At 33.2% G+C, this 25,613-nt stretch overlaps 2 protein-coding genes across 4 annotated transcripts in view; one reads left to right on the plus strand and one right to left on the minus strand.

Annotated features, from left to right (window-relative positions):
- Window positions 1-19,794, minus strand: part of Pdfr (Pigment-dispersing factor receptor) — a 78,074-nt gene extending 58,280 nt beyond the window's left edge. For 2 of the 3 annotated variants that reach the window (XM_053768409.1, XM_053768411.1), the window contains exons 1-2: window positions 19,668-19,794; window positions 14,313-14,375 (exon numbers count right to left, since the gene is read on the minus strand). In XM_053768409.1, coding sequence (XP_053624384.1) covers window positions 14,313-14,345 — 33 coding nt within the window. In that variant the 5' untranslated portion in view covers window positions 14,346-14,375; window positions 19,668-19,794. Of the gene's footprint in view, window positions 1-3,096; window positions 3,181-14,312; window positions 14,376-19,667 lie in introns of those variants that run through there. The other variant, XM_053768410.1, reaches the window with a different exon arrangement.
- On the plus strand, window positions 4,187-7,959 carry LOC128683137 (uncharacterized). Its single transcript, XM_053768412.2, has 2 exons — window positions 4,187-4,798; window positions 5,157-7,959. The coding sequence occupies exon 2, from the start codon at window positions 6,088-6,090 to the stop codon at window positions 7,048-7,050; it is 963 nt and encodes a 320-aa protein (XP_053624387.1). The 5' UTR covers window positions 4,187-4,798; window positions 5,157-6,087; the 3' UTR covers window positions 7,051-7,959.
- Window positions 19,795-25,613: the final 5,819 nt, after the last annotated feature.

Consider the following 25,613-nt stretch of genomic DNA (forward strand, 5'->3'; position numbering starts at 1 on the left):
ATTATTTGCAAGTGTGATTTGTATAACAATGAAATTAATTATAATATTCTAAATTTCATATTTATTTCTTTTTCAGTAACTGCGTGTATTGAAAGTATTATTACATTTGAGGCATTTTTATATTAAACCACTCAATTTTTATATATATATATTCCACTTTGGCCACCGAAATGCAAAATTTATCAAATTATTTTGTCAGCGATAACTAAAAATAATGCCACCGGAGCCTTTGATACACTTTCTTCTATAGCCTGTATTATGTGTCCCACTGTTGGGCAAAGGCCACCCCTTTTTTCTTCCAAAGGTCTCTAGATCAGTTTGTTGCCAACCACGCTTGCTTGTCTAAATCATCCCGCCATCTTGTTCGTGGTCTACCTCTGCGCCTGCGCCTTTCGGGAACGCAAGTATTGGTGATCCCTATGGCAGCATTCGGCATACATGCCCAGCCCAATTCCACTTGAGCCTTGCAGTCCGGCGCCCACATCAATTCAAATTCAAATTCAAATTCAAATCATTTATTCAGAAATTAGACCTTCACAGGCACTTTTTCTCGTCAATCTTTAAATTTATAGTTATTTCTCACAAGCTAGAAACTACTGGCATTTCGGAACGACCACTGCTGAGAAGAAATGCCGATTTGAACAGTGTTGGTCCCTATCAATGACCCGGGTTTTGGCACGTTAAATCTGTGTTTCTCACCCTATCAATTCTTAGTATGCTGTTCTCCGTTGCCTGTTGGCAGACCTTGAGTCTTTTGATCCTCAGACAGTGACCAGGTCTGTGCACCATAGGAAGGATGGGCAGAATATACATGTCGCGAGTTTGCGCATGAAACAGCCGCTCTGTTTCAAGCGTTTCAAGTTTTCCTTAATTAGGGCTTTCATGAACCATAGTACCTTTTCCAGGCGTTTTCGATATGACGATCGATAATCTCTCTCCTGCCTATTTCCGAAGGTAGCTGACTGGCCCACACAGATATACTCCTCAAAATATTGTAATTCTTGCTTACTATGATACACTAGTGAATTAACTTTATTTGAAAGTATTTTTAATTGTCTATTGTACACAGTCTGTTGCCACAACTGCTACTGGTACAGTAGGAAAACGGTGGACAGCAAAATCTTTGTTGTGAATTGTGTTATATTATATACGTTTGCTATTTCATATTTTTTTTATTAAAATTATTGTAATTATCAGCCTACCCTTATCCTACTTTTGTGGGGCGAGTTTTTTGTAAAATTGAAATATAAATTTACAACAAACTTGTAGGTACTAAGTACTGCAATTTAAATTTTTACGTGAAAATGGGGACGTTCTAATATTTGAAAAAAAAAAAAAAAACTTTACGAAATTTTATAACGGCTATACGTTATCGCGATACAGTAGGCCAAACTTTGACAGATTCGGCATATAGCTGGTTCTCATTGCGGTAAATAAAATCCCTCAAACAAACTGCAATGTTTGTGCACTCGCGTCGGAATCGTTGCATGTTCGGCGATAGGGTGTGGTATTAAAACGGGTTGAAAAAACGCTTGTGCAAACTAAGCCCAGAGCTATATTACATTTAATGCACATCTGAGTTGTAGTCAAAAAGGACGATTTTCTCTCATAAAAATTACCCTCCCGCCATTTTTCTTATATTCCTTTTTGAATCCTTTGAAGTGGAACAAAAGTGTGCAGGAAATGGGTTCACCTTGACTCGGATCAAAAACGAGTGTTGGTATATCTATGTATGTTCATTCATGACCCATAAATCTTTACTCTTAAAGTACAACAAACATTGTACATAAATCTTTTGCTATTTCGGTCACTTTTAGCGGTAATTTTGGGAACGAGATTCTTATTTTACGTTTTTACCTTGTCAATAGGGTAAAATAGAAAAGGTTGAGTTGAAAATGATTTTCATGCTGGTTTGTAACCCTGAGAAAGTCTGCCTGTCTGTTTCGCTTTCACGCCTAAACAGTTGGCCCAATTTTGACGAAATTTGGTATGCATGTAGTAAAAGAACCCCGTTCAAATATAGGCTACATTTTTCAAAAATCAATCCCCAAGTGACTGCTTTGATAAGTTAGCGTGCTGTCCGCTTTCGCAGAGAGATTGACACGGGCGGGAACAAAGGCTCGTACAATGTAATTTAAAATTTGACATGAAAATGTGCTGTGAAAGTTATTTCTGAAAACGTAAACTAAACTTTTGACAGTTGGTCGGTAGTACATTTTTGAAAATTACTCCAAAAATGTTTTTGACTTGAAAACAATGGTATATTGTATATATTATATATAACCATAGGTATATATTTTAACTCAATTAAATATTATGAATTAAATGTGTAAAAAACATTGTCAAAAACATTGCATTCGCATAAATATTAATATCGATAAAGATAAACTAAATTGATATAAATCAAAAACGTTATTTGTTGTATAAACATATTTATTTTAAAACTCAACTCTATACATATAAACGGAAAAGTAACCAATAAATTTTAAATAAATAAATAAATTACATAAATAAATAAAAAACAATACTTATATTGATAATTTCCCCATCATATTCAACTTAGTTGCAATAGTAATGTAATTAAAATGTCTCTCTTATTGCGCGTTTCTTGGTGTCTTCTGCTGCCACTTTGGAGCCCAGAGCCCACTTTCCTACCACTACATAATTAAGTATAATTACAAATAGATACTTACCATTACTATGATATTAATTTTTTACTGATTTCTTCAAGGTATTCCACTTGTATATCATTTTACATAATACATAAACTCTTCACTATGTTAAGTACTTGTCACTCCACATTCCCGTGTAATAAACACTATAAAATACACAATATATTCGTTTTCTTTTTGAATTTTTACCAGTTTCGTAGAATATAATATTTAAATAGAAGTTTGTTTTACGACACGAACATAGTATATATACTCTTTTATAAAAAATCACTAATAAAATTACACACTATACACGACCCTCCACAAAAAAATGTCATTTTAAATAATTTTTTTCTCGACGAAAATTAATACACCGCTTTATAACTGGATTAGTTAATCTTCACGAAAATATTCTTAATTTTAAAATTTTGAAACTATGACTTACCCATTGATTAATTAAGGTTTGAGCTCACTGACTGATCATTTCGGAAAACTTTTATTTTATTCTTTACCCAACCACACGTGCTTGCCAAGAAAACGCAATTGAGACTGGTCCCCCCTCTTTTTGGCCACTCGACTATGCGCAGTGTGTTGGTATCGTATACTTAAAGCTGTGTATAACCACTCTTATATCGAAATTCAGTCGCTAATCCAGTTGCGCGCAAGCCGCATGTCCTTCGAGAAAAAAAGTTGCTTAGAAACAAAAAATGCTCGTGTTTTACTTAGATTAGATAAAATAATGAGTCAACTGTGATTCTTACCTGATGAAACTATACTTATATTGATAATATTGCCCCTGAAAATTTTCCGGCGAAGGAAATTATCGCGTGGAAATTTGCACGATGTTGATGATTTATTTAACTATTGTGTGAAATGGAGAAGGCAATGGCCCAGAAAGTCGTTGTGTGTTACATTCCACTTAATGGCCAAGTCCTTCAGCCATGAGAAATATGGCTGTAAGAAATACATTGAGCAAGAGTTATTTTGCGACAGAGCTAATTGTTGTCATTTTCATAGAATAATTTTAATATTAAATAATATTAAAATTATTCTATGAAATATGTATAGTCTATGAATAATGAATAGTCTTTTTAGTCTGTACTCGGTGAACCTTACAGGCAACCAGAATGTGAGTTTGCAATTCGCTTTACACTATAGAATCATATCACTCTTTGTTATACAAGTCACACATGCTTTTTAAATATTAGATCCTTACATATGAAATTGGCGTTTGATATAGGAGGAACAAAAAGTCGAATATATTTTATTTAATCAAAGTAAGAACCATTATTATATACGCACTTTTGCCATCTCATAGGTAGTTCATTGATCCCTTTACTAAAAAAAAATCATTCGGACGAGAATCAATAAAATCTTTGAAGGCGGTTTGGTCTGCCCTATCCGAGTTGAATTTTTTCCCTTGGAAGAAGTTATCCAAATTTCGAAAACAATGGTAATCTGTTGGAGCAAGGTCCGGGGAGTACGGTGGATGTCTTAAACATTCCAATTTAAGCTCCTCTAATTTGGTAGCCGGGTCGTTCTTCTTTTTAACCTACAAAAAGGCGTCTTCGCCAGACAGTAAAAAAAAAAACAAGTAAATTATCAATATTCTTTTAAAATTATATTTTGACATACACTGTACTATACATATAATGATCGCACATATTTAAATAACATATTAATTAAATAATTTCACCGTAAAAAGTAAGTTACAGAGTTGTGAATCCGCGTGACTGAGATGTATTCATACAAAATCATTATGTCTCCCGCTACATGAGCGTGCGTGTTATCTATAATATTACGAAAAAAATATATTATGACACAAAATGTAAAAATATCCTATATCTCTTTAATATATTACCTATCGTGTAACAGTAATAGTTATTTTTTAATACTATCAATAAAATTATTAAAAAATTTCAAATACTCGTCTCCCTCTACCTAATGTTTTGCGTGGTAAATTCTGTCACGTGGGTTGTCAAACGAAATACGCGCTGTTGCCGCTCGTCCTTGTGGCATGCGAACCAAGGATATTACCCCTTCCCCTCCTCCGTATGTGTTCCCCTCTGCAAACAGAAGGCAGCGCCTCAGTCGCCCAAACGCAGTGTCAGGACGCGCGTGTGTTTATTCGGCTACCGCTTCGTTACGTAAGTAATTGATTCAAATTCTAATGATCATTGTTACTTTTTGTTGTTTACTCTTACGTAATAAAAAATATTTTATGCCCGACATGTAAATTATCAAATTCTATGTTAACTTTTAAATATTATCAACTTTTTAACAAAAATTTACCCTTCCGTCACACGACAATTCTGTCACATATTTATTGTGACCGAGTGGTAAGTACGTGACGGTGGGGTAATATAAATTTTGTTTTTGTTATATTTATGCTTAATTCAAGAAATACTAAAAAAGATTCATTCGTTTTGGTAGTTATTAGAATAATTATTCCCACGGAATCTTCTGTTATCATTTAGATACTAATTACTTATTTTCTATTACCAGATAACATCATGAAGAAACAAAAGCCATTAACAGCAGCAGAAAGACAACGGATTTGTCGCGCGAAACGAAATAATGACCCTGAGAAAGTAGCTGAAGTAAAGCGCAAAGATTTAGAAAGATACCATGCTCGAAAAAAGTTAGTGGCTGATACGAGCGAGCGAGAACATCGAATTCAAAAGCGAAGATGGCAAGAAGCTAATAAAAAAAGAAGGGAGAAGAAAAAGATACTTGAAGAGGTACTTTTGAACACACCGGCTCCATCACCAATACCAGAATGTCCAAGAGTAACTCCATGTGCAACACCGACTCTTTCTGAAGTATCAATGCGCAGTTCCAGTGGAAGAAAAAAAATGAAAAGAGATAGAACAAAGTTATACAGAGATAATGTTAAGTTTCAAGAAAAAATAAAACAGTTACAGAAAAAAAATTCGAAAATATAAGAAAAGATTGCAGAGAAAATCAAAAAAAGACAGCAGCAAAAAAGAGGAAAATAATAGTCAGAACACAAAGAAGTACAACGTTCTATCTAATGCCATTAAACAACGATACAAGACTGTCAAAAGTCGAAGAGAAAAACGCCTCATTCAATCGGTTTTCCAAACCCGTATCGTAAAAGAGTCTCGAGTGCAGATCGAATTAGTAAGAGATGCAATAGGCGTAGACCGACCTTTAACATACAAGAGCGTTCTACCAAAGCATACTGATCTTGTACGAAAGATTCATCGGTTCTTTTTGCGGGATGATGTAACGAGGGCTACAGCTGGCAAGAAGGAAACTGTTACTTACAAAAAAAAGAAAGCACAGAAAAGATTTTTATTGGACTCCATGAAAAACCTGTATAAAACGTTCTTGAAAGAAAATAGTGGCCTCAAATGCCACTACAGCTACTTCACTAAACATAGGCCATTTTATGTGAAGCCACCTACTGTAGATGGAAGAGATACATAGGTTTTTCGAAGAATACGGATTTCGTAAAATATCCTGGAACTTTTTTGAATCAGGGCATGGGAAAGGAGCTGCTGATGGTATTGGAGGGACAATCAAACGGCAAGCTGATGCCATAGTTGCTAGAGGAAACGATATTGCAGATGTGTTCCAATTCTTTTCCGCGCTCAAAGATGCCAACAAAATTACACTGTTCATGGTGACAGGCGAAGACATCGAAAAGGTAGCAGCAACGATTCCTAGTAACATTGTGCCCCTAAAAGGAACAATGCAGGTCCACCAAATGTTCACAGAAAATCGTGGAATCTTAAATCATAGGGTATTAAGCTGCTTTTGTGATCAATTCTGTTCTTGCCATGCTCCTAAAACTTATCGACCTCTGCCTGAAATCCAAGAACAACAAAATACTGTGGACAAGTTTTTATCTAATGAAAAAGAAGATGCTGTAATTCACTATAAGGAAGGTTTGATGCTGGCAGATATTACAAATACAATTAGGATGTCCCGTAAAAGTATTTTCGATACTGTATATGGCCCAGATGAATCATCCGATGAAGATCAACCTTTAGCCACGCTTAAAACGAAAAAAGATCTAGCTGATCAAACTGCCGTCTGTGGTACTTCTTATCAAACGCTCCAGCCTGAAGATATTCATCCAATGAATATAAAAGACGGAGTTTATGTATTGGTTAAAGTACGTAGCTCGCGGAACATTCAGTACACTTACGCTGGAGTAGCAAAAAGTGTTGTCGATGAAGAAGGCGAAGTCATGGTAATGTTCCTAAAATCAGTTGATGACAGTGGAAGGCTGTTTAAATTAGTGGAGAATGACATATCGGATGTTCCTTTTGATGATTTGATTAAAGTCTTACCGGCTCCAAATATCATTAAAAAGGGGAAGAGACAATTTTTCCAATTCGAAGAGCCACTGTCAGTATTCGAAAAATGACTGATTAATTATTAAGCTATTGTTATGATGAATGTTTTATTTTTTGCGAATTTAAATTTGTTGTCAAGTTAGACTGGATTTTTTATTTAGTTTAGAGTGGATAGTCATTTAATTTACCAAATTACTAATTACTTTTGAGAGGCTCTCACGACTCTAAGAAGCTCTCATCTCAAATGTGATTTCATTAATTGTTTAAGTTTGATCTCACCTTATTATATTATATGATAATGTTGAAGACTGATTAAGATTTATAAAAATAAATGATTCTATAAAAATAAATGTATTTTATTGCAAACTATTGCAAAAGAGAGTTTGGTATCCCCTAGAATAACAACTCCGTCACATAAGTTACTACTCTGTCACAATGTTGTCTCCTGTTAGGAAAATTGTTTTGGTCGTATATATATTTAGTTATAACTAGTGCAACATTGGAGTTTTTTTATTTACAATATTTTATGAAATTGCCATCTGTGCAATACGTATTTATTTGTAAATAATACTAAAATTTTATTTACAACAAAAACTTACTTTATATCAGCAGTAAATGTGACAGAGTGGTATTTGAAAATCAATAAAATATATTTATAAATACAAATATATAATATTAATATGCTTTTTTAAAAGTTCATTTTGGTTAATTTATGTTTTACAAAAGTAAAAGTTATTTAACGAAGAGCAGTTAATAGAATAAAATAAAAGATTTCGTGACGGAAGTGTAACTTTTTGAGTCGATTCTTTCTTAAAAGTCATGAAAATCCTACAAAAATCTGTAATCTTCGCGGCCAATAACTTTTTCTGATAGAGTAGAAAGTCGTCTAATAAAATATATGTATATGAAGACGTGTATGCAATATATATTTTTTTTCAAAACTATGCAATTTTTTTTTCAAATTGTAGGTTAAAAAGAAGAACGACCCCCGTCTATTGTGCAGTGTGTGGTCTAGCGTTGTCGTGAAGTAGCAGTGGCGTGGAGCGATTGACCAGCCTCGGCTGTTTAGCAACTAGCTTTTCCATCATAGTTTGCAATTGCTGACAATAGACGGCTGTCGTAATCGTCTGGCTAGATTTGAGAAAACTGTAATGAAAGACACCGGCACTAGTCCACCAAACGCTTACAAGTAACTTTTTTTGAGACAATTTTCGCTTGGGGCAGGATTTGGCTGGCTCGCCAGGGTCCAGCCATTACAATAAGCGTTTCCGATCATCTTAGAAAATCCATATTATCTATATATAATCGAAATCATCACAAGTAATGATTTGATTTAAAAACCCTTCATTATTGTGCCGGTCAAGTAATGTAACACAGCAGTCGACACGCGTTTGCCGGTTGGTTTGCTTCACTCAATTCGTGAGGTCACACAACCTTTCAAATTTCTTAATCTTCCCAATTTACTTCAAGTGGATTATAATTAATATCACTAACACCGAAGCCTGAAGCTAACTCGGACGTGGTTTGCAATGGATCCGCTTCCACAATAGCCTTCAATTCTTCATTATCATCTATGGTCTCCGGCCGTCCACGGGGATTGTTCAGGTCGAAATTTCCAGAACGAAAACGTTGGAACTAAATACGCACTGTGTTTTCTTTTGCGACACGACCGCCATACACATCATCAACATTAACACTTCGAACCGTTTCCGCAGCACTGGTGCCACGGTGGAACTCGTACTCGTAAATAACGCGATATTTTAAGTTTTCCATTTTGTAAACTGAGTGACGCAAACAGAAAAATCAGAAGAAAAAAATCAAATGAATGACAGTTAACGAAACACAAATACATGTGTAAATAGCTGTATAAATTTGAATTTGGAATTAAAGTAGGAGAAAGGAGAAATTTGTGATTAAAGTGGCCAGTACAACAAAACGCCAAACGCCGTCGGTAGTTTATGAAAATAAAAAAAAAACTAAATTAGATTTATTTATTTAGTTGTGTGATTGACAAAGCAGCATTTTGTGGCGCGCGCTTTCAACGCCTACCTACGTACGGCTCGATAAAAAAAACGGGTTGCACTCCGGCAGCGCCTGTAGAAAAACCTGAATATCAACGTTTTGCATTTTTGACGTCTTACGAATTTTCTATCAGTCACGTGTCCTGGCGCGAGTTTAACATTTTTTTTCCACCATAAAATTTGCGCAACTCCGCTAAAAAGTTTCAGATAAAAATTACAGAAAATTTGTGTTAGTTCAGACTAATTAATTTTGTTTCACTATCGTTGCTTTGTTCGTCTCAATGTTTGTTATTAATAATCTCGTTTTCGAATTAAATTAGGTACGATTAAATTTGACAATGTGAGTATTAAATTGTATTGCGAATTCAGATGCGGCCGCAACATTGTATGAGTGCTTTTCGTAATAAAGTTATTTTAGATGAAATCGATAAATAATCTCTTCAACAGAATAAAACAGAAGAGTTTGAATTTATCTGTGGAAGACAGAGAGTACTAACTCTCTTCTCTGATAAAAGAATATAGACGAAAAAGATGTACAATATTTTTTAATTGTCAATAATGTAATGCTGTGCGCACTTCATTCTTGGTTTTATTTTTCTTGGTTTTGTATTTCATTTAAGCCACATTGGCACAAAACAGTTTAACAACATAACATTAACATGTTATGTTGTTAAACTGTTTTGTGTGTGTACAAAACAGTGTGTGTACAAAACAGTTTAACAACATAACATGTTAATTTTATGTTGTTAAACTGTTTTGTGTGCCAATAAAAAATAAATAAAAAATAAATAAATTCAAATTTTAGTTATTCTCTATGCGGCTGTGTGTTATTCGGATTGCATTCAGGATTTTCTCAATAAACTAGATAATCTCGTGTACAATTGTTTTATTAATGCCTCTGGAAATATGATCATATTTCTTCGCATTGTATCCGAGCTATTACGTCAGAGTGGCGTAACTAAGTATGCATAGGCCATGGGTCAAACTATAAACTAGGGCCCCATCTAAACTATTCTTCTTCTTTTCGAGTGTGGCTGACACTGGAGTCAGATTTTATTCAATGTTTTATTTATTTAAACTATACAAAATTGTTTGTTCTGTATTCGACGTAGTCCAAATGCGTCGTAATCTAGATTGTGAACGAAAGTCGAAATATAAATCTAACTATTATAATAGTAATATTTGAATAAATGGATAATTTTTACTACTTATTTTGTAAGTCAGACTCTGAAGGCCCTTCTGAGACCCGGGGCACCGCCCCGTCCAGCCCTCCGGCAGCTACGCCACTAATCAGATATTATATGTATAAGTTTGAAATAATTGGTGGAAACTCAATAAGTAGGTACTTAACTAAATATACACATAAGGAGCAGTGTTTAAAAATGTTTTCACATATTCTGACGACCTCGGTAAAGTGCTTCCCTCCCCGGTCGGGTCATGATGGTAAATGATCTTTTTCTGATTGACCCGGGTCTTGGATGTTTATCTATACATGTATTTGTTATAAAATATAGTATCGTTGAGTTAGTATCCCATAACACAAGTCTCGAACTTACTTTGGGGCTAGCTCAATCTGTGTGATTTGTCCGTACATATTTATTTATATATTTCTTAAAAATAAAACTCCCTTACAAATTGTATAAGACGAAAGTTAATAAAATTTATTTCTTCTGTTGTCTATTCTCAAATATATATTGTTAGGATGATACGAAATACTAATACATGTTAATTCATTTATTCATATTTAGGAAATAAACAATTTATAATTAATTTCTTTTCACTATCATTATTTGTGTTCGTGGCCAGGGGATTTGCGAGTGAACATGTTAATTTCACACTTAATTTTTTATCTATGTCGATATTTAACTTGAAACGCGAACGTCGAAACCCAGAAGGATTTTATAGTTCATGGAAATTATGTCAATAAAACATTATCGCATTATCGGAAAATTTGTTCACTTTTTTGTCGACCATTTGCAAGAAGCATACTTTCATATAATATGCTTTCTGGTAAATTTGTCCAGTGGGCAATATTTGTTTTGTAATATTACTAACAGCCCGTCCTAGCTTCGCTCGGGTAAATACTTAATAAATTATAGTACAGCGAAGCCTTCCTCAGGGATCTTAGTTATTGGTGAAAATCGCATGATAATCCGTGCAGTCGTTTTTCGAGTTTCATCGCGAACAGACAGACGCGGCAGAGGATTTTGTTTTATAAATATAATGATAAGGATAGATTAGCAATTAACCCTATCAAAGTATTTTGAGTAAGGTTATGTTCATCTATACTAGACATGATTATTTTTATAGGTAAAAGTAGAAATTAAATTAAAATAAAAGGTCCGGCAATGTTTCAATTTCTTGAATTTCTTTAATCTTCTTCTTTTAAATTACTGACACGTGAAAGCAATTACGAACGTTTTAAATATTAAAAAAAAAACTATTAATTTTTATATTTTCATTCCCTTTTAATAATAAATAATAATAATAATCTTTTATTCCTTTTATCCTTAAATACTATTGTTAGTATAAACACAGAGAGACATACATAAAGATAGACACAACCCAGATTACATTTGTCTATTCTTCAGTACGTGAACCATTGCGCAATTGTTCACATAATCAAGGGCAAACTCGCCAACGAACTAAGGATGCCGTCGGTGCTGGCACGTATCCTTCGCATCAGGGATGTGCAACGCTTACGCATCATTGTATAAAAGCAATCGACGCCGGCATTGGCGAACATCCCCGACGCACTACAGAATCGTGGCAGCCCTATCAGCACCCTGAATGCCCTGTTATATTGCACGCGCAGAGCGCTGAACTGCTTTTGCGTATAATACATCACTAGTGTCACGGTTGCTTTGTTTTGACCGTCGACCGTCAGACCACAGACAATAATTAATGATTTTTTAAAAGTGAACATATATACGCATGGATTTAGTAAGTACTTCGTACAAAAGTACCTACTGATTCCATGAATATAAGTGGCAGTTGGTAACTGAACGTCTTGTACTTGAACGAAGATTTTATTTTAGCAAAAAAATGTTTATTATTTTTTACATATTTTTTGTTGAAGAGCATGAAATCTCACATGAAGTACGAGACAGCCTACATACAAGGAAAATGAGAAATTTCACGGCAATGTGAAGTGAAAAACATGTTCAATTAATTAGAGATTTAACAGAAATCACTAATTGGATAGAAAAATACTACAAACAATACTCGCTATAAAAACACATCCTTTTGATTCCCCTGTATCGATATTCTCAGAAAAACAATATTTTGCACGATAACAAATAAATAAAGGTTAGTTTACATCAAACAAGCGATGCTTATTAATATCGCCGCTCTGGCCATCGAGCCAATGGCTGGCCCAGTTTGGCACAGCCAGATTAAATAATATACTAATTTAGTGTAAATCAGCCCTTATGGGATTAAAACTTCTGTTCAGTTGTCTGAGATATTATTGCTTTACAAATAAGCCCAGACACAAAATGATGTTTTCACTGAATTTTGTAACAGCCATTTTTGATTGTTAATACTTAGTGCTTGTTACTGTTTTTGTAAGGATAATTATTATTTTCCTTTTGTATTACGTTCTTCATTCAACGACTTCCTGGGCAATGAATGTTAGTCAAGGTCAAGGAGTGGTTTGTCATTGGCTTCACCATTTCATATTATAACAGATGGCTCTTGGTTCTCGAGACTTTGGACTCTGTACACCCCGCAAATGTACCTGGACTCAATATTTCACATGTAATATATATATAAGCGGCCTGTGCCTGTGCTTCGCTCGGGTAAAAACATAATAAATTACACTAAACCTTTGTCAGGAACCACACTATCTATTGGTGAAAACCGCATGAAAATCGGTGCAGTAGTTTTTGAGTTTATCGCGAACAGACAGATAGACAGTGGAGGAATTACGTTTATAATATATAAGGATATATAAATATGTCGCAGTCATCTTTGCACGTCGCATTGTCGCAGTTGAATCGGCTATTTGATTGAATGACTAGCTCGTTAATTGAATCATCAAAATCATTTCAGTACGTTGTCGGTGGAGTTCCTTCCATCTCTTTCTATCCTTTCTTGGCTTTCTTTTTCCTCTTTTCGCCTTCTGTTCTGTTTTTAATTAGATTATCATGTCGCACAAGGTGGCCAACCATTTCCCACGCCTCAACTCTATAACTTTTAATAACGTTAATTTTTCCTTTCTTCCTAATTCAAAAATAATTGAATGACCGAAATTAAATGACTAGGCTTAACATTGTTTGAAGAAGCCAGCTAAATTGTAGATTGTAACATAGCCCTTTGAACAGGGCGGACGTAAACTCAGTAAGGTGATTTAAATTTAGTTGAATTTTTTCCCACTGCGGCGCTAGTAGTCACTAAAACAAATATGGCGTCAAACAGATCGCACAGAAAGCACTGTATTATTATATTTTTTGTCCCAGAAACTCGCATATTTTAATCAATGACTTTTGAAATATTATGTCTATTTATCTACGTTCTTACTTTATTTATACTAAGCAAAAATATGAGATCAAGTGAATCTTTGAATCATAATAAGGTGTGTCATGTCCTCATTTTTGTTATCTAAAGTAAGGTAACCTTTTTAATTTGCGAACTTATGGTCACCCTAATCAAATATTTCAAAGTTGTACAAGTTTTAAAACAAGTTTTTTTTCTTTTTTTCTTTGACAAGTTCACCTTGTGTGCATGCTATGTAATGTCCTTGTAATGTATGTTGATATTATTCCTTGTTAATTTAATTATTATTGTATTATTATTTATTCGAATTTAAAAAATATTAGTAAAATTTTTATTTAAATTAATAACTTTTAAGTCGCGACTCTAACCATTTAACGACTTCGCTAAATGACGTTCAATCAAGACGCTGAACGTTACATTCAACGACTTGACGAGTTGTCCTTTAGTTGTTCAATTGATTAGAGTATCCAAAATTAAAAAAAAAATATATAAAAAAAAACATTTATAAAATTAACATAGTACTAAATATTTTATTAATAAGTAAAGTACTGGTACTTTACTTATTAATAAAATATTAAGTGTAATTAAACTGATTGCTGTGTATGATGCTGTGAATGTGTATGAACACTAATGACAGCACGCAGCACAGTTAAAAACGCTCGTGAAACACACCAAATTCATATGTGGGACAAATGCTTCTTTTCTACTTCGCTATTCATCTCGTTGCGTGACTTCTCCATTTCGTCCTTCTTCTTCTAAAGCGACCTCATTTTCGTGTTGCTATTTTAGTCATAATATATTTTTAAAAAACATACCAAGCCGCTGCCGCCGTTGACGTTGGAACCCATTTTCAGGAAAGCCTTCCGCTCGGTTCTTCGCTGAAACAAAAAAAAAAAAAATTTGTACTTATTCTCTCGTATCGCAGTAACATAGCCATAAAATATGCTATTTTTTATTTTACGGTTCTATCTGTCAATCTTCTGAATGAAGGACACATTTCTAAAATCAATCATTCACATTACCACAGTAAGTACGGATTAATTATTTTGAAGTCAGATAGTAAAACTAATTTTTATCTTTGTTAAAATTTGAAAAATTGTAATGACAGCGCGGCCGCAGCGTTCTAAACGCTCTGGAAAACACCCAGCCATGAGCAGTGGCGGATCCAACAGTAGGCCGAGTAGGTAGGACAGCAGATTTTAGGGGGCGGCATATTTAAAATATCATTACGTTTTACCACACGCACTATATAATATGTTTCTATTAAACAATTTACTTTCTAGATCAAACAGTTCTATGTGGCTCCTGCTACGCGTTCACATCGGCTGCAGCGATCGAGTCCACAAGATTCATATACACTGGATACCAGGGAGTGCTAGAAGAAATCAGCGAGCAAGCTATCATTGATTGCTCTTGGAGGTGTGGTTATCACTTCAGATACATATACCTACTACCTACTATTATATACCTACTAGCATCGCTTTACCTTCACAAATACGTAGTACGTATGTATATACACAAATGTGTATATACGTACTACGTATTTGTGAAGGTATATTTGATAGGAATGACACGAACTTTCGTTAAAGATTGCCGAAATGGCAGCACACCTCTCCCCCAGGATAAGGCGCAACAATATTGTTTATGAAGTGAAGAATATAAGACATAGAACAAGAAAAGTAATTCCAATTCCCTTCCTACTAATATTATAAATGCGAAAGTTAGTGAGAATGTATGTTTGTTACTCTTTCAAGCAAAATATAATGGGCGAGTTGTTTTGAAATTTACAATACGTACGCGAGTTGAACATAAACTGGAACAACACATAGGGTTTGTCCCGAAACTCCCACGGGATCGAAGCCCCGGGGCGCAGGTAGTCTGTTACAAATTTCCAAGCGTCGTTGTGACCTTAATTAATTCTTTGTACGAGCACGACTTAAATGAGATGTAATAGTGAAATGAATACTATCAAGTGAATGAATAGTGAAGCTTATTAAATAGAACAGATCCTGAACTAAGATTAAACCTACCTATGGTTGTTATTGAATAGACTTATTAAAACTCCTCTCTCTCTCTCATCTCTTGTTCCTGGTTGTGTTCGGGGTTGTGACTACGCGAAGTCCGTAGACAGCTTAAAATAAATACCCTTAAAATTTTGTACATTCGGTTGTGATTTTACAACTGACCGCAGTCAGAAATTCTATTGTGACCTATCAGCTGCCTAGGCTATTCCCTTAGTTACCTCGTACGACAACCACGGGAGGATATGGAGTGGTCCTATCCTAGGAACCACACGTTAAAACTTTCAAAAATTTTTATTGTATGTATGTTTGTTTGTAACGCGATAACGTTGGTCCGATTTTGATGAAATTTAAAAGGTATGTAGGATCTGCCAATGGAATTTTTAAGTTCGTGGGGCATCAAAATCGGTTAAGTCGTTTTCAAAATATTCACAATTTTGTAAAATCTCATCTAAATTTATTGTATTCGCGAGGTCTACGTACGCGGCGAACAAGTAGTTTAACAATTGTTTTTTGGCATTCAAGCATACAAGACGTTCAGTGTACCAAGGGACATTTTATTACTTTTTGTGGTTATCTGTGCGAGCACCAGACGAGTGATCAGTCCTCCCATACTGGACGATTTTACCCAGCTACTACGCACAACCTACGGCTATCTATAATATACCATAATTTGTCACATAATAAATAAGACATAAATAAATTTAGATTTAGTCTAATAGAGATCTAGTCCAATGGCGGTCAAGTTTGTTTACCTAGTTTTGTTGAAGTGAAGTCGTAAAGCCTCTAACCCCTTGTGAAGGTTATAATTTAAAGATGGCTGTAGATCCCTAGCTAATTTATATAGTTTAGGTTCGATGCGGTACTTAGATCTAGATCTAATTTTAATATTGTTATAATAATCAAAATATATCAGTTTTAATATTTTAATTAAGATTACATTCTTACTAAGAACTTAATTTAAGGCAATTATAAAAGAATAAAAGTATTTACAACATAAAGTACTATATAAGTTAAAATTAAAACTAAATAATAAACTTACTAAATTAATTTAAATAAAAAACGTATACTATATAGCTGTCGTCGTGCGGCAAAGTTCTCAGAAGGCTGGCGACATTTCCTCTTTGTATGGCCAAACTCAAACGTTGGCCAAAATAGTCACCAGCCCTTGGGTCCCCAGAGACAGACCAGGGGGCCAATCACATGCTTTTGCAAAACAATCTTATTTCAAGGAAGTTTTGTTTTAAGCTTATAATAACATTACTCGTTTTCGTACCATGATCTCTAACGGGCAATATTAATTTGTTCCTGCTTAGGGTTGCGAAGGAACGAATGATTTGATAAGATTGTCTATTCACTGCTAAAGGATAAAAAGAAACATCTTTCAAATAACGTTCCGTAACAGGATATTTATAGAGAATAATTTCTGATAGTACAAAAGTAAAAAAGTCAATGTGAATTAATTTTAAATGTTTGTATTCGGACAATTAAGAATATTTAAGTTCTTTTATTTACTTATTATCTCAAAAATGTGCTTAAAATTAAAGAAAATGTCGATGAATAAGTATGAAACCAAATCTACATTGTGACCTGAATCGAGAACGGAACGCACGCTGTCACATCACAGGAGAAAAAAGTTTGAAATGTACACTCAAGTATTTTTAAACTTTAAAAATAATTTTATTTATCTTACTTAGTGTTAAGTGGATAAAAAACACAATGTTGAGTGCCTGACCTATTTTAATCAGCCATGGCTCATTCTCAAATTACGTCTCTTCAGCGTCACCATGGAAATAAAGTGAGTTTTGTTTTCAATTTAGTGAATTAAAGTTTAGTTTTTGTGGTTCGATATTATTATGCTAACTTGTTTTGTGGTTTGATATAGTTGTGTAAATTGCATTGTTACTTATTTTATAGCCGAAAAGTGAACCGTGTCTCTGTGCAACAGCTGGAGATTCTCTGGGAGTATTGAAATTCCCATAGAGACTTCGCTACAGCGTATAATCGCTCCCTACAAGCAAAAGAGTTTGCAAAGCGAATGTGGGGAGAGAATACTCCCTAATGTAGTATGTAAAACTGTGCAGCAGTATTATACTGATTTCCATATCTATCCACTACAGAGAGTAAAACTATTCCTACCTACATCACAGGCGTGCGGAAATTTCTAAACTAAGAACTTAAAATGTTAAAATTAATAATTTATATATAAAATTTTAACATTTTAATTTCAGAAGAGACTATACTCTCTTACTAAGAAAATTTCATAGTAAGAAGAGAACACTCTTACTAAGAAATTAAAATATTAAAATTGATATATTTTGATTCTTATAACATTATTAAAATTAAATTTGGAACTATTGCATGAAATGGCCGCATGAATAATCAATAATGAAATAAGTTATTTCAAAAATCAATTTGAGTAAAATTTATATTAACTAAAAAAGTAACTAAAACTATTTTGTAACTAATTTAAGAATTAAAATAACTTACAAGTAAATTCTTCATAAGACTGTATAAACTTACTAAGAACTTAGTAAGCATTTTCATAAAATCATATTATGTATTTATTTAAAATAATTTTATAGATGAAGTTGTAGTAATTATTCACTACAACTTCATCTATAAAATGATTTTGTAATAATAGTAGTTCTTTTTAGTATCCATTTTTTATTTAAATTAATTTAGTACTTATATTTTAGATTAAGTTTTAATTGAATTTAGTTGTTACATAATTGTATATTATTTTTAATAAAAATAAAGTTGTAGTTATTTTTTAATTAATTTTTTATTTAATAGAAAAGTTATTTTTAAATTGATTTTTGAAATTACTTATTTCGTCCAATTAAATTTATGCTTCAATAATGATCTAAAAATATTAAATTTAAACTTAAATAAAAATTTATACTGTAGAAAAAAGCTAAAGGATTCGTTCTTAGCTCTTTATTTAATTACAGTAAGTACTTATTAAGTAAGTACTATTTGCGTTAATTTCGAGAAATGCAGTAATGTGGAACCTGTAAATGGCACGCAGGCCAAGGTTGCATATCCGATAACGCCCTCCCCCCACCAATTTTGCCGCCCACTAGGTCATCCCCACTTGGACGCCACAAACAAAAAAAAATCTTTTTTCATTAAAAATAAAGATTACATTTGATATTTTTCATTTGTTTCATCAGAAATCGTTACAAAATTTTAATGAGACACTTCATATTTTAATGAGAGATATTAACAATTTTTTTTATATGATGAAATAATAATTTAAAAATGAACAGGCTTGAAAATTTGTGTGCGATGCGACCGGTATCGATCAACACGGTTTCAGGAGAGAAAGAGCGAACTAGATTTGAAGTTCATTATCACGCTTGTTTATAAACACTGCAACTGCAGCGGCACGCCGTTTGTCTCCCTCACTCATATACAATTGGTAAATGAGTGAGCAAGATGGAGGCTAGCACCTAAAATATATTTTAGCACTAATTTAACCAAATTTAAACAAAAAAGACCACTTTCACAATAAAAACATATATAGTTTAACTTGCACTTCACAAAATATATGTATTTTTAATGATTTATTACTTTTTCATGGCACCATATAATATAATAACAATCACAATTTTGCACAAAATTCACAAAAAAATTAACAATAAATGTCATCAAACGATTCCATTGCTGTAAATTTGTTTTAAATTTCCGAAATTATACTTTTTGCCATCACCAACATTAATTTAACTTAACAAAGAAAATATTTATTAATTAAAAAAAAATATAGTTTTTATTGTTAAAAAGTATTTAAAATCACTTCACAAATAGTTCACCATCACTCGTAAAGCACTTTTATACACACATACACTTAATTTTCCAAGTTACCTATAATTGCGTTTCGAAATTGTTACGTAATACATATTATAAATATATCAAAATGTGTCAAAAAATCACTTTCACATATTTAACTAAAACAATTTTATTATTCATTAATTTTAATATGATATACATTCAAGATTTCTACGAATTTAACCGAAATTTTCGCGTTTACACCGGATTGGAGTCACAGCAAATTTAATCAATAAAATAAAAATAAAAATCAGCGTAAAAATCCGGAAATAATACGTGAGAAATACGCGGGAAATTAGTAAAACGTGAATTACTCACCAAAGATATGGCGTGAGCTCTGTAGCGCTCAGAAAGTTTCGAAGTCGCGCGCGAGAGCAGCCGGCAACGGTCCGACAATGTGCCGACCGCGGCGCAAATCGCGAATGATGGATAGACTCACTTTGCCCCCCGGACTCACCTATGCAACCTTTGATGCACTGATGAAAGACAGCGCTGCGGGGGATGGACTTGCGCGGACCCAGATACATCTATTAATAAACCAGCTGACCCAAACTATAAATTTTAATCCAACACAGTTAATCTTTTTTAAATTTCGATTTTAGATCGTTTTAAACACAAACTTTGCTGTATATTTTCTGCTTTATATTACAATACTGTATTAATTTTATTTACATAATTATACACAATATTATATTTATTAATATACGTTTTTTGTTGTTATTAGATAAAAATATTTTTGTGTGAATTTTCTCAATAAGTACTTAATTTTCGATTAATCTACAATTTTTCATGAGAATATACATTGTCTTCTCCGCGTTTTGACATTTTCCGCGAATTCTCCGATGTGAACAACGAAGCGTTTTTTCGAAATTTAGAAAAAAAAAAGGTGAAATGTATATATTTCTATAACTCGCAAAAATTTAACTAATTATAAAATCTATTTCCAAATAAGGGTAAAAAATATTTTAAATATTTTTTGGTGGGCAAGTAGGTAACTGTAGGTAAACTCCTAACATTTACGTAAATATAAAATAATAAAGTACTCAGATAATCTTATTATTTTTGAAAAGAAACAGGTAGGTATCTTCTTTTGTTTCAATCAGCTTTTCTAATAAATAGCTGGCTATGATTTACTTCGAATATATTTGTTTGTTTCAGCTCGGGCTTTTGTTCTAGTTATATTTAATATTTTGCTCCACGCGCACTGCGCTCTGATTTCAAGGCCGACATACCGAAAATCAATAGCGCATCCTCCACCCCCTTCCTCTCCCCAATTTTGTAATATAATTACAAATATTTTTCAGATTAATTTCACGAGTTTTCATTATAGATGAGCTAGCTACGCCCCGCGACACTGGACACATGGGAATTTTATGAAAAAAAAAGTAACTTTTACGCTATTCCAGATTCTATTCTACCCGAGTGCTAAATTTTATTGAGATCTGTTTAGTAGATTTCGCGTATATGAGCAATAAACATATGCAAACTTTTGCGTCTGTAAAGTCACTGGCTGCGTCACGGGGCGATGCTTTTCGAAGAATTTATGGATAAAAACATTTTTTTAAAAATTATTCCTGTAATCATTCTATTAATGATTATATTTGGTATACGTATAACAAATTTAATCAAAATCCGTGATTTAGTTTTTACGTAAAAAATTAACATAACTAACTACCTATTCTCCCAAATCTAGTAGAATTTATTGAATACCAGTCAGAGCCCTTGTTTCCCTGGGATTTTTAGGATAAAATTATGAAGTTTTATGCAATACAATTCGTATGTGCGGTTCGGTCATTTATTAAACGATTAATATATATTTTATTCCCTCAAAATTCATCTAGTCGATTTAACGGGACGTTGTGACGAAAATTGTATTCTCACACAAAAATATATAAAGACTTGTTTGTTACGCGTATTGGCAGCGGTCCCAAAGAGGGTTAACGTTAAGCAAACGGCCGGTCGTAAAATCACAGCCGAATCTTCAAAGTTTTATTTTTTACGCCGTTGGGCTTGCAGGCGTCATAGCTGTGAATGCTGCCGGGTACACATCCAGATGACTGTCCTAGATAATCAATTGATATCATAATTACATATACAGTTTTAATAAGTTTAATTATATTTGGTTTATGAATGAAAAAAGTAATTACAGACTGGCTGAGCGCCTTTTCAAAATCTTTGCTCATTCATTACTTCAATGAATTGGTCCAAACTATAAAATGCGAAAGTTTAACGAACACTTAACATAGAGAATAATCGCACATTAAAATCTAATACTAATTTTGAAAGTTTGATCCGCAATGGATATTGCGGGCCTGAGTAAAATTATCAAGACAAAACTTAGCGACCGGGCGAGAACCACCTGTGGCACGAGGGGGTGTAGACAGGGACATAGTAACAGGTTGCTTGCCAAACAAGGAAAAAGTGTGAAAGAGTCTAAGGAACAGAAGAATTTCAGCTAATGTTAAAATTAGAAATAAAAACTGTTCTTGTGAAATCAATATATTTAAGGGTATGTTCCAATGCTGCCTGTTAAATTATCCTTACGTCGTAACATTATAAAACTATTACTCTGCCGCCTCTGTCTGTATGTTCGCGATGAAATCAAATACTATGGCACGGATTTTCATACGGTTTTCACTAATAGTCTATATATATATGTTTCAGAACAAAGTTTATAATTAAGATGGGGCGTGAAGAGATAACAGACAAAAACATTTATCTGTGATATTAATGAGAATATTAAACAATTAGGATTTGTTTCACCATTTCCTGATACAATATCATTCCTATTATAATCGGACAATAATCTAACCTGCAAGATTAAGCAGTTAGCCGTATCAAATACTTGTGAAACACATCTTATAATGCTATCTGTTGATATGTTACATAAAAAAGTATTTACTATCGACCCGCCCCGACTAAGCTGGTGTATAAAATTATTAATAATTCACCTAAACACTCTTTACAAATTCCATTATTTATTCGCGAAAACCGTATGAAAATCTGCGTTTTATTTTTATTTTTATTTTTGGCTAACAAAGTTTTGAATAAACATAATAAAAATGTAAAAAAAACATGGAAACCTTATAGGATCATTACCATTGTGTCTGCCTGACTGTCCTTCTGCCATGACTTTTCAAGTATTTATGCAAGAAGGAAACTTTTACAGCATTTATTGTCTTACGCTTCGTGAGTCCAAACTTAGATTGCTCAGTCGTGCATCGTCATTTCGACGTCCGTCGACAGACAGCGTAGAACAATACAGAAATTTTATGAAGCGCGCGCAGGACCCTTTCTCAATCTGTGGTATGAAGTTTCAACGTGCGTTAACGCATTACAGTGTCAAAACTTAGGAAAGCTATAGTCCTGCGCCGTCGCAACCAGCGCGACTAAATATATATCCACGGAATTAGTAGGTACTCTGACGAAGTTCTTACTAAATCCACATGTATATATCACACAAGTTTAGACAAAATCAAGATAGTTTTGACTACCTCGGTGGCGCAGTGGTGAAGTGCTTGCCTCTTCTGTTGTCCCAGATTCAATGCCCGGTCGGGTCATGATGGAAAATGATATTTTTCTGATTAGCCCGGATTTTGGATGTTTATCTATATAATGTATCTATATCTATATAAAACAAAATATAGTATCGTTGAGTTAGTAGCCCGTAACACAAGTCTCGAACTTACTTTGGGGCTAGCTTAGTCTCAATGTGTGTGATTTGTCCTAATATGTAATATATATATAAAAAGTTTTATTAAAATAAGCATAAATTTTGTATTCAACATTAATGGAAATATACCAATAGCACATAATATATAGCTACTTAATGATTCAGAAAGCAGAAACGCCGGCAAAGATTTTATAATTGTGTGGGTAATCGGATTTACAGCGCTTGTTGTTGAGAGATTTAATATCGAAAAACAACATTCATGAATGACTTTCGGCAGGATGTGAAAGTAATGAGTAATTAATTGTACAAAAATGTATAAGTACCATTTATTTAATTGCTCTTTTGAATTATGAAATGATCATTTGTTTTACTGAATACGCTGTTGTGACCTTGAAATTATTGAAAACCACTTGAAATTATTGAAAACCATATTCTGTATGAAATATTATGAAAACATTTTGGAATCCAGCGGGAATTGAGCTCACTTCTCTGTTTATCCGGGACAGTGATCATAATGATTTTTCCATAACTTTTAATTTCAGTTACATATATATTTTAAATTCCCGATAGCTCATTTCAAAGGCAGATGGCAATTAATATTTTCAATTAATGTTCTGCATATTAATAAAACGGACCGTCAATTATTGTGTTACTGTCAACATCAATACAAAATAATTTTCTATACATTATATACGTGGGGATAAAGCTGGTAGAAAAACAAATCCTCTATTTTATTCTTAAAATATCTTACATCGTTAACCACAACGTCTTCAATCTCTCTCTAAAAAAAAGTATTTATAAAATATTTTTTATCCCACATATGCAACACAATACGATCCTAACTAATATTATAAATGCAAAAGTAAGTTTGTTTGTTACTTCATATCATCTTTCGCAGGAGCACGAAGAAGGGTAACCAAAGAGATCCTGTGGGATTTACTATAAAAGAAAATATTGTACTGTGGGTCGGATTAGAATGATAACTGTCAAAAACAGAGATATAAAGATATACATTTCATTTCAAAATGTACATATATATTGTACATAAACAATTATACATTACAGCTACAAAAAAATATGTAATATACGTAAAATTATTTATCTATATACGAAATTATAATAATCAGTGTAGTGTGACTGAAGCGTTCGAAATTTCTATTCAATTTGCTACCGTTTAGCTAAATTTGTCGGTTACAACACTAAAGAGCTCGGAAATTGGTTTTCTGTTAGCATATCAAATCGTGAAATTCACTAGTCGATCCTCTGTCGTCCAATACGCAAGTTTTTTTTATTTAATGTCTAGGCCAAGTATGCAGATCGCCTGATGATAAGCCAACACCGCCGGCATCACGTTACAGGTCGCCGGTGCGTTGCCGACTTTTTGAGAAAGTTGTTAGTTTTAGCTCCTTCTCCACTATTTGTAGGGCCAGAATGATATTTCAAACAAGTTGGCTTGTCTTCATCTAGTCTTAGAAGAGTGATGTTTGATTCATAGTTACATCATGGTATCTAATGTTATTTGGTATACTCGAAGTTCTTCCTAATAGCAGAATCTTTTTTTACGTTGTTTAGTAATTTAAAATACTTTCATAGGTCAAAGTATTTTAAAGTATTATTATTAATTTAAAATACTTTCATAGGTGAAAGTATTTTAAAGTATTATTATTAATTTAAAATACTTTCATAGGCGAAAGTATTTTAAAGTATTATTATTAATTTAAAATACTTTCATAGGTGAAAGTATTTTAAAGTATTATTATTAATTTAAAATACTTTCATAGGCGAAAGTATTTTAAAGTATTATTATTAATTTAAAATACTTTCATAGGTGAAAGTATTTTAAAGTATTATTATTAATTTAAAATACTTTCATAGGTGAAAGTATTTTAAAGTATTATTATTAATTTAAAATACTTTCATAGGCGAAAGTATTTTAAAGTATTATTATTAATTTAAAATACTTTCATAGGTGAAAGTATTTTAAAGTATTAAACAACGTCAAAAAAGACTCTGGAGGTCCGGAACTACGTAATATCGAATGAAGTTCTACTGAGAACTACTATACTACTACTATTTTATTTATTTCTACTACTATTTTACCTGACTCAATGATGTCGTTCCAAGAGCGGTTCTATAGTGACAAAGACGCCTTTTTAATGGCTCATTCGATATTACGTAGTTCTGGGCCTCCAGAATTCCTTGTACTTATATTCACTGTATTGTGGCATTGAGCTGCTATTGTAGAACGCCGTCTCAATCAGGTGAGACCCGCCTGCGGCCAAACGGACGGAACGCAAACTCACAGAAACAGCTCGAAACACACAGAAATTCACTATCCGGCTCGAAGGAGCGATTGGTCAAAAACTCAACATTTGACAAATGTCAAAAAACGAGTGATGCGTGCACATACGCGCACGCGCAGGTTAAGGCCATCTTTTTCGCATTTTCTTGTATACTTATTTAGTTTTGAATTCACTAATTGATACTACTTGTTTAACAATTCGCTTTTGTCAGCATTAGTATTACAAAGTACTGAAAATATAGTTCGCTCGTGCACAAAGACATGATGTCTGAGCCTTCTTATTCATTTA

This window comes from Plodia interpunctella, chromosome Z (genome assembly GCF_027563975.2).
Source record: "Plodia interpunctella isolate USDA-ARS_2022_Savannah chromosome Z, ilPloInte3.2, whole genome shotgun sequence".
Classification (NCBI taxonomy): Eukaryota; Metazoa; Arthropoda; class Insecta; order Lepidoptera; family Pyralidae; genus Plodia; species Plodia interpunctella.

Excerpts from the sequence above, each read along its gene's own strand:
- LOC128683137 (XM_053768412.2), top strand. The coding sequence starts at position 6,088 with ATGGAAGAGATACATAGGTTTTTCGAAGAATACGGATTTCGTAAAATA.